This window comes from Salvelinus sp. IW2-2015, linkage group LG15 (genome assembly GCF_002910315.2).
Source record: "Salvelinus sp. IW2-2015 linkage group LG15, ASM291031v2, whole genome shotgun sequence".
In the NCBI taxonomy this organism is placed as follows: Eukaryota; Metazoa; Chordata; class Actinopteri; order Salmoniformes; family Salmonidae; genus Salvelinus; species Salvelinus sp. IW2-2015.
The window spans coordinates 10,889,527-10,899,585 of NC_036855.1; the positions used below are offsets into that span (position 1 = coordinate 10,889,527).

General features: G+C 43.2%; 2 protein-coding genes and 1 long non-coding RNA gene across 3 annotated transcripts in view; 1 reads left to right on the forward strand and 2 right to left on the reverse strand.

Moving 5' to 3' along the window:
* Positions 1–10,059, forward strand: part of LOC111973875 (BDNF/NT-3 growth factors receptor-like) — a 74,563-nt gene that overhangs the window by 56,201 nt on the left and 8,303 nt on the right. The gene's annotated exons all lie outside the window — the stretch shown is intronic.
* On the reverse strand, positions 2,432–4,895 carry LOC139028785 (uncharacterized). Its single transcript, XR_011480992.1, has 3 exons — positions 4,810–4,895; positions 3,339–4,732; positions 2,432–3,154 (listed from the first exon to the last, which is right to left on the reverse strand). It is a non-coding gene; the product is annotated as an uncharacterized lncRNA (long non-coding RNA).
* fdx2 (ferredoxin 2) lies at positions 7,292–9,974 on the reverse strand. The gene is made up of 4 exons (XM_024001318.2): positions 9,868–9,974; positions 9,502–9,608; positions 9,057–9,144; positions 7,292–8,864 (listed from the first exon to the last, which is right to left on the reverse strand). The coding sequence occupies exons 1-4, from the start codon at positions 9,957–9,959 to the stop codon at positions 8,708–8,710; spliced, it is 444 nt and encodes a 147-aa protein (XP_023857086.2). The 5' UTR covers positions 9,960–9,974; the 3' UTR covers positions 7,292–8,707.

The following is a 10,059-nucleotide window of genomic DNA, read 5'->3' on the forward strand; positions in this document are numbered from 1 at the left end:
TCCTTTGGCCAGAAGCCAGGGGTCCTTAGTCCCTATAGTGCACTACCTTTGGCCAGAGACTCCCAATTTCCTGTATAGTGCACTACCTTTTGTCAGAGTCGTTTCAGACACAGACAGTCTATTGTCAACAGACGCAGCCTCCAAGCAGGAGACTGTTCTTCTATTGAACTCTTTCTTCTCTAAAGTGACTAGCACACGCTACAGTCTAAAAGCAGCCAGACCCGTCAGACTGACTCACCACGGCTCAGCCAACACCGTGACCCGCCATGACAGTATGCGATGTAATAAAATGATCAAATAACTTCAAGAGTCGCAAAGTCAGGAGGTGTGGCCAATTACCATGTACCTGGAGGAGGACTGTCTGTGGTATCAGTGTCTAGGACCTCATTGCCAAGGCCTAAGTGTGTTCCCTTCCCCTACAAGGCAGAGTGCTTGCGGTGGGACGTAGCCAGCCCGGTGATGAGTTTCCAACATTTGAAGCAGCGCGAGTTGGAGTTGCCCTCCTTCCTAGGGATGTTGCCAACACTGCAGACAGCGCACCTTGTACTTCTTATACCTGAGGAGTAAGTAGACATGGAGGAGAATAACAGGGGATAAACATTTGAAGTCGGAAGTTTACATACACCTTAGCCAAATACATTTAAACTCAGTTTCACAATTACTGACATTTAATCCTAGTAAAAATTCCCTGTCTTAGGTCAGTTAGGATCACCACTTTATTTTAAGAATGTGAAATGTCAGAATAATAGTAGAGAGAATGATTTATTTTCAGCTTCTATTTCTTTCATCACATTCCCAGTGGGTCAGAAGTTTACATACACTCAATTAGTATTTGGAGCATTGCGTTTCAATTGTTTAACTTGTGTCAAAACATTTCGGGTAGCCTTCCACAAGCTTCCCACAATAAGTTGGGTGAATTTTGCCCATTCCTCCTGACAGAGCTGGTGTAACCGAGTCAGATTGGTATGCCTCATTGCTCACACACACTTTTTCAGTTCTGCCCACACATTTTCTATAGGATTGAGGTCAGGGCTCTGTGATGGCCACTCCAATACCTTGACTTTGCTGTCCTTATGCCATTTTCCCACAACTTTGGAAGTATGCTTGGGGTCATTGGTCCATTTGGAAGACCCATTTGCGACCAAGCTTTAACTTACGACTGATTGTCTTGAGATGTTGCTTCAATATATCCACTTAATTTCCCTTCCTAATGAAGCCATCTAATTTTGTGAAGTGCACCAGTCCCTCCCTGCAGCAAGCACCCCCACAACATGATGCTGCCACCCCATGCTTCACGGATGGGATGGTGTTCTTCAGCTCTCCCCTTTATCCTCCAAACATAACGATGGTCATTATGACCAAACAGTTCTATTTTTGTTTCATCAGACCAGAGGACATTTCTCCAAAAAGTACAATCTTTGTCCCCATGTGCAGTTGCAAACTGTAGTCTGGATTTTTTATGGCAGTTTTGGAGCAGTGGCTCTTCCTTGCTGAGCGGCCTTTCAGGTTATGTCGATATAGGACTCGTTTTACTGTGGATATAGATACTTTTGTACCGGTTTCCTCCAGCATCTTCACAAGGTCCTTTGCTGTTGTTCTGATTGATTTTGCAGTTCTTCGCACCAAAGTACGTTCATCTCTAGGAGACAGAACGCGTCTCCTTCCTGAGCAGTATGACGGCTGCGTGGTCCCATGGTGTTTATACTTGTGTACTATTGTTTGTACAGATGATGTTGTACCTTCAGGTGTTTGGAAATTGCTCTCAAGGATGAACCAGACTTGGAGCTCGACAATTTTTTTCTGAGGTCTTGGCTGATTTCTTTGATTTCCCATGATGTCAAGCAAAGAGGCACTGAGTTTGAAGGTAGGCCTTGAAATACATCCACAGGTACACCTCCAATTGACTCAAATGATGTCAATGAGCCTATCAGAAGCTTCTAAAGCCATGACATAATTTTCGGGAATTTTCCAATCTTTTAAAAGGCACAGTCAACTAAGTGTTTGTAAACTTCTGACTCACTGGAATTGTGATACAGTGAAATAATCTGTCTGTAAACAATTGTTGAAAAATTACTTGTGTCATGCACAAAGTAGATGTCCTAACCGACTTGCCAAACTATAGTTTGTTAACAAGACATTTGTGGAGTGGTTGAAAAACGAGTTTTAATGACCCCAACCTAAGTGTATGTAAACTTCCGACTTCAACTGTAGGTCACACTGATTGATGGCCTTACGTGTCCTTCAAGTCCTAATTCTGCTCACATACAGGGTTATGCGATATTGTGGTCATCAAACACATCTACGTCACTGTCACCATTTACTATAACCACAGGGTCAGAGTTCATGCCACGTGACCTGACCAGGAGAAACTCTGGGCCGTGACGATGTGCTTTGATATGCACTGTATTTAATGCGACTCACCTTATCCACAGGCGTTACACAGCGGGGTGCCGTCCTCAGCATCTCGCCACAGAGGAGTCTTCGAGGTGCAGCAAGAGGCACAGATCTTATTCTCTGATGGGGAGAAAGGAGTGGCTATCAGTACAAACAAATAGGCCTTGTGCCATAATCCAGCTAAATATGTTGTAGAATAATGAAATGACGTGTTTCAATGACTCAGTATGCGGCTTCTCTTTCATTCTGTTTTCTTTCTAGGTGCACGGTGAGTGGGAGTGCCAAAGCACAACCTGATCTTGCAACCCTGCCCTTAACACTGTACCCTACGTTACTCATTAAAGTCTTTAGGATGTTTACACAGCAGTTTCCCAAAATACCTCCATTAAAACTCCCCCTCATCAAATGTATTCCACCTGTCTATGGTTCTAGTTAAAGTGTTTGGATTGTGTTGTAATGGTACCCCCTCCTGGATTACTGGAGTAGAAATAGTTCTACACAGAACATCCAGTCGCTGCAAATAACCTCTCATGAACCCTTTTTTCTAAGAGTGTAGTGTTCTGCCTATTTCTACAGTGCTGGTATTGTTTTGTGCAGTAGTGGCGCCCCCTCCTGGTGAAAGTGGTAGAGATTGGTAGTCACTGATGAGGGGTCGCTCTCTTCAGAGCTGCTGGTCCTCATGGAACTCTGGGATGAACGGGACCTGCCTGCTCTCAGTGACCTCCTGGTCAGACCACTAGAGAGCTCTTCACTCGGACACCTTAATAAAGCAGTTTGTTTGTAGAGAACATATTTTACAACAATATACTGCATAGGGAAATTTGTGACATACAAATTGAATTTCATATAATACTTTTTATTACCTAAGGCAGCGCTAAATAATATAATAGGTGTATTTGAGTTATGGGGATAAAGAGCAAAGCATACTCTGACATCACCCATACCTGTACTTCTTGGAGGTGATGAGAAGGCGACACTGCTCTCTGCTGTCGTCCAGCTCCGTCTGCATCCGGAACGTCACTCCCTGGAAGTCTGGGTCTCCAACATCCACACTCCGGCTGGGATGGAGCTGCTTCCTGGGGGCCTTGGTGGACCTGCACATGGGGTTAGATGGAGAGGGACACTTCGGGGCTGCGGGATAGTGGCCATGTCATCCTCCATGTCCATACACCTTTGGGTGAGGTCCATTGGAGAGTCTGTAATAACACTGGTATCTTGTACTGTGTCTGTGTTCTCTTCCATGGAGTTTCGTGGAGCTCTGCTTTGACGCCTGGAAAACGGGCATTTTGTACTGACTTTGCGTTCACAATCACAGACCCTGCTTCACTGTTCAATATGAGCAACATAGTATTATGAGGGGAGTTCGGGGCTGGTGGCATGTCTTCCTTGGGTCAAAGGTGAAACATATGTTTGAGTTGAAGTCCAGGGTCATGTTAAGGTTCAGCTGTTCTGGCCTGGATGTATCATGTCATGGTGTCTATGGAGGAGGTGACAGACTTGCCGCATCCTTAATTGTAGCTACCTTGTGGACAAGCGGTTGCCCAAACAGGTTTATATATGACACAGACGGATGTTAACTGACAGCCCGTCTTTTGCCTCAGGACGGGCCTCCTTCACTGTGTCGTCTTCTTGGATAAGGCACAGGGGACGTTTCTGCTTTCTTCACTCACAGACAATCCATCACCGTTAAGACAAACGTGACTCCTGTTTCTTTGTTTGTTGCAACCTCAGAGTCTGAAGCTCCCACACCAGGTTTAGTTTTGTAGCTGCCATTGACATCGGTGATGTCTGAGAACTGGTACGTGGACTTGTGGGTGAGCAATAACCACCTCCACCCAACTCACCCATCTCTCCCCTGGACCTGACATGAGGATGGGGAGAATCCACTCTGGTACTGACTAGAGTGGGCAGACAGGGACAGTGTTCTTACTGCACCCCACACCTTCAGGAGGATGATCGTCAGAGTCTATAGGAACCAACAGAGCCCTAGCTGAGGTTCCCTCCTCTTGGTCGTCTGACTGGAGGAGTCTCTCACACTGCATGTTGATCAGGCTCATCAACTCCCACGGACTGCTGCTACTATGACGACTGGGCAGGACTGAGTTTGTATGTCTCCTACATTGTTCTAAGTCATCTTTTGGCTGGTTATGAATGCTCGTGAGAGAGGAATTGTGCTGAGGGGATAAGGTCTATGATCAGACACTTGATCCTTTTTAGACCTTTCATTTGATACAGGTGAAGTCTTAGGCTTTGAGTCTATGGAGCGGTTGTGGACAGGGGTGGGAGTTGCTAGCTTGGTGGTTTCTTGGATGAGGTAGAGGATGGTGGACTGTGTCACCTGAAGAAGAATAAAAGAAAGAAGACTCAACCACACACTGAGATAATATTGACCCACCTCACGCACAGCACACACACCTGCAGGCCCTCCTGGGTGTCCGGATCTTCCATGGTCCCTTGGTTGCCTGGTCTGTAGGTGGCTCCTGTGCTCATGTCGTTGTGCCATCTTGTGGAAAGGAAACAATTGAAAAGTGTTACTATACTATTAAATGACAATATAGGTTTGAATGTAAATACAGTATGTTTTATTGTTAAAGTTATCAGCTGAATACAGTACCAGTCAAAGTACCCAGAGTTACCGCTGCTGCAGAGGATAAGTTCATTAGTTAACTGCACCTCAGATTGCAGCCCAAATAAATGCTTCACAGCGTTCAAGTAACAGACACATCTCAACATCAACTGTTCAGAGGAGACTGCGTGAATCAGGTCTTCGTGGTCGATTTCCTGCCAAGAAACCACTACTAAAGGACACCAATAAGAAGAAGAGACTTGCTTGGGCCAAGAAACACGAGCAATGGACATTAGACCAGTGGAAATCTGTCCTTTGGTCTGATGGAACCAAAAAACTCAAATTTGGACTCAACTGCCGTGTCTTTGTGAGACGCAGAGTAGGTGAATGGATGATCTCCGCTTTGTTGGTTCCCCACCGTGAAGCATAGGGGTCTATCGTTTGTTTAACAGAACAATGACCCAAAACCCACCTCCAGGGTGTTTAAGGCTATTTGACCAAGAAGGAGAGTGATGGAGTGCTGCATCACCCACCTCAACCAAATTGAGACGGTTTGGATGAGTCGGACCGCAGAGTGAAGGAAAAGCAGCCAACAAGTGCTCAGCAAATGTGGTTACTCCTTCAAGACTGTTGGAAAAGCATTCCAGGTGAAGCTGGTTGAGAGAATGCCAAGAGTGTGCAAAGCTGTCATCAAGGAAAGAGTGGCTATTTGAAGAATCTCAATATAAAATATATTTTTGATTTGTGTAACACTTTTTGGGTTACTACATGATTCCATGTGTCATTTCATAGTTGATGTCTTCACTTTATTCTACAATGTAGAAAATAGTAAAACATAAAGAATAAACACCTGAATGAGTAAATGTTTAAAACTTTTGACCGGAGAGAGAGATATACACACATACATACATACACACTTCCTAAATAAAATAAAATACTTACCAATTACAATCAATTATTACACATGATAGTTGATTTCATTATACTATAATAATTCAAGATTGTAAGTAGATAGTAGCCTACTACTGTCATAGTAGCCTACTACAGTCTGAATTAGCTGTCAAAATCAAATTAGCTTCGTGAGCAGAGCTAGAATTAATGGCCCAACAAACCTTTGAAAGTCTTTAGCAAATAATGAGTAAGCCTACAATGACATTCTATACACACTTACTTGGTCAAATTGTATTAATTTCTCCTCAAAACGTAACCATCTGCATTCTACTATTTGATAGACGTTCTGAATGAGGATGACACGTCTTGCTCGAGCTCACTGCTCAGTCTGAGGGCACGCTGAGGCCGCTGCGTTTGAATAAGAACTTTTCTGCCACAAAATATCTCCACATCCTACCTTAGAAAATATCAAGTATTTAAATAAAAAAATCGAATTATATGAGATCCTTTGATCGATCGGATTAAATAGTTATTGAAACTATCGAGTTCAATCGCTTGATTGTGTAATGCCCTGATCACTTGGTGATTACGGTACAGTCTCTTTACCAAGGCGATCAGGGCCAACATGCAGACTCACCCTTGGTTTTCTCACTGAATCTGTCTTGAGAGAGATGACAATAGTTATTTCCCCCAATTTGATCACCAGCTTCAGGAAATTGATAGTCAGTTGCCGCAATGCACATGTTGTTAGGCCTACAGGATGCCACAGATGTCTGTGATTGAAGTTGATTGGCCTGCATAAACACATAAAAGTGTGGGTTGAGTGACTTGCGTTCTGGATTTTCCCGAATTGTCGACCTTGTGGCGCCTCGGTTTCTTCTGTATATATAAAACGTTTTTACATACAGGTAAATAGGCTACTAATGCTTTGTAAGAATAGTCATCCATTACAAAAACCGTGAAGTGAGGTTTTGGTACAAATTGTAGGCCTACTGTTGAGTTTGACTTGCGATGCTTTATCTTGAACCATTTAAAATGATCTCCACACACAAACAAATACAACGTATCAGTATTTAGCAGTGACACATTGGCTGTTTAGACAGGCAGCTCAATTCTGATGATTCTTCGCTAATTGGTGTTTTGACCCATCAGATCAGCTAGGGAAAAGATCTGTGATGGGTCAAAAGACCAATATCTGAATCGGGCTGCCTAAACGCAGCCATTTTAGCAGTGGTATTCGAAGTCAGTCCTCAAAGGCCAGAGGTGGTTTTCTTGATCCTTGTAAGATATTGCTAATTGGTCGATTATGCAATTGGTTTCCATTTCCTGGGTTTTGAGGATTTAACTGCTCTCGGACTGGTGTTGAATACTGCACTTGTGGTGTTCAATTGCCTTCAGTGTGGTTTTTAAAAAAGCATCGGGCTTAAGACAGACTAGTACAAATTTTTGTATTTTTATTGCACAAATCTAAAATAGACTTGCAAATTTGAGATATACCATATATACATAATACACCTACATGTTTTGTGCGTATGATAGACAAATTAAATACAGTACAAGTGAAAGCATTCCAGGTTTGTAAAGGAGCCAACTAATACTGGATACAGGTGTTTTTTGATGGACAGTTATGAGACTACTAACGGTGAAATGACAAGGCAAATCATTACTTGGTATGGATGGACAGAAACAGAAATGACTTGGGAATTGTACAAAATACACCTGTCAGTTTAAAATGGATTAGGCTGCATTTTGACCAATCAGATCAGCTTTGATGTGCAAAGATCTTGATTGGAAAAATCTCAAAATGAGGCTGTCTGTGTGAATGCAGGCCAAGTATCTTCTTGGCGTCATCAGTTATCTAACAGATTCAACCCTTTCCCTTCCAATCGATCTCAAGCTGCCCTCTGCTTACAAAACATACTGCAAAAGTGCTGCATCAGAGACCGTTAATGATTCCTGACAGGCTTGATGTGGAGGGGCTTGTTAAGGTCTTGACTAGTCACCACACACCCACAACAGTAAAATTCCTAGAAACTAGCCATAAGTAGATATAATGGTGAAAGCTATGTATACGTACACATAACATACTGTTAATTAGCTGTATGTGAGTGCTGTTATTGTAGAGACTGATGACTATTTGGAAGCTCCACCTGAGATGTGTGTATGTTGACCTTTGTAAATGAGTTGTAACATGGAATGTTCTATTCAAGGACACAAAATTGTCCTTTGCGTAGCAATTGACGACAGGCCTTTCTGAAATGCTGAATCAGGTTACTATGAAACACAGAACTGTTTGTGACATTGAATGGTTTGATAGACATCTCAATCTTGGCCTGAGAACTCTTCTATACACATGACATWTWTARARYWYWATGCTGAAAACCATCTAACTCTTCCACAATCAGCATTACTTTCAGTGTGAGCCAAATACAACACACTTCAGAGGCTGCGTTTACACAGGCAGCCCAATTRGGATATTTTTTCCACTAATTGGTCTTTTGACCAATCCCATCAGGGGCGCTGTCTAAATGCAGCCAGTGACTGGTATWTAGCTTTTGTCTTCGTCACACAGYTGTYGATATGTAAGAGCATTCTTGACTTGTGGGGGATCCTTCAAGCCTCCTCTATCCCAGCTCACCTCTTTATATCTGCCGACAGTTCAAAGAATGCAACTCTCTCTCTTACGACTCAGTCCTGAGGGGGCCGTGTTCCAACATCCATACTAGCATACTACTTAGAATGCATGCCCAATACGTTGCTTCACACTAAGTAGGGTGCTAGTGTGGAGTGTAAACATCCATGCCCAATACATTGCTTCACACTAAGTAGTAAGTGCTAGTGTGGAGTGTAGTGTCCTCAGTGTGGTTTGGGAACATGGCCGTCCACGTAGAAGTTCCTGGTGACCTTAGGCAGGGTAAGCTCGATGCCCTCCAGCTCCTGGGTGAGGATGATCTGACAGCCAAGTCTGGAGTTCTCCTGTAGCGCTGGGGCCATGTCCAGCATGTCATCCTCTCTGGGATGAGAAGAATCAAATAGAAGCCATTGATTTGCATTGCATTATAAGAGTCAATCTTGTTGACAATMAAGAAAGRTTMGYGTTTTATTGTATGTGTTTATTTGACAGGGGCAWTGTACAACCATAAGATGTGCAATGACATGYGCTCTCATGGACTATGGCATATCTTATAATAAAACAATCTCATACCTTTCGTCAGGCTCTGGTAGCTTGTCGACATGGGCTCTGTTCACATACACGTGGCACGTTGAGCAAGCTAGTGACGCCTCGCAAGCTCCTTAAAATCACGCATGGACAGGGAGAAAGAAACAAGATGTAAGTGTGGCTCCCGGGTGGCGCAGCGGTCTAAGGCAGTGCGTCTCAGTGCTAGAAGCGTCACTACAGACACCCTGGTTTGAATCCAGGCTGTATCACAACCGGCCGTGATTGGGAGTCCCATAGAGCGGTGCACAATTGGCCCAGCGCTGTCCGGGTTTGGCCGGTGTAGGCCGTATTGTAATAAGAATTTGACTTGCCTAGTTAAATAAAGGTATAAAATAAAATAGTGTTCATGAATACAATCATGGAGAAATCAATCACCAACTTTTGACCTGAATTCTCTCAGGACGTCATCACAAACCCTATTAGCACTCACCTTCCAGTTCAATGTTGTGCCTATGGGCCAGGTACATTGCATTGTCTCCCACTTTAGCCTTCACTGGAATCCTCTTTCCTGATCTATCTATGTACACCACATTCACCCTAAGAGCAGACCAAAAACAACAATATTAAAAACTCATAGTTCACAAATGACAATGCAAGTGATAAATGCATGATGCACTCAAATGACATTAAGGCAAATCAGTAACAAAGTATGTATATCCCTTGAGTTTGTCTGCATAAGGGTTAGGGTTACTAACCTGACCATTTATGTACTGTAATGGAGTCAAAATGGCAAAGACATAAATAGCTAACAATCAATTAGCTAGCTAAATGATGCACTGGCAAAGTAGTTACTTACACATCTTCTTGGGGGTCTTCTGCACTTGCACCCACTTCACTTTGGTACAGACCTTCACACAAAAAATAAAGACAGTTGACATTCAGTTCCATATCCTCTTACGGATTGTCTGACTTACTGTACGACTTTGAGACCAACTTAGTGACAGAGTTAGCAGCTTTGGAGATAAGTTGCACCAACTTATCAACATCT

Coding starts and splice junctions, on each gene's coding strand:
- fdx2 (XM_024001318.2), bottom strand. CDS start 9,959: ATGGAACTGAATGTCAACTGTCTTTATTTTTTGTGTGAAGGTCTGTAC. Junction 9,609..9,867: donor GAAGACCCCCAAGAAGATGT/GTAAGTAACTAC, acceptor GTCTGCTCTTAG/GGTGAATGTGGTGTACATAG. Junction 8,865..9,056: donor CTACCAGAGCCTGACGAAAG/GTATGAGATTGT, acceptor TTCTCATCCCAG/AGAGGATGACATGCTGGACA.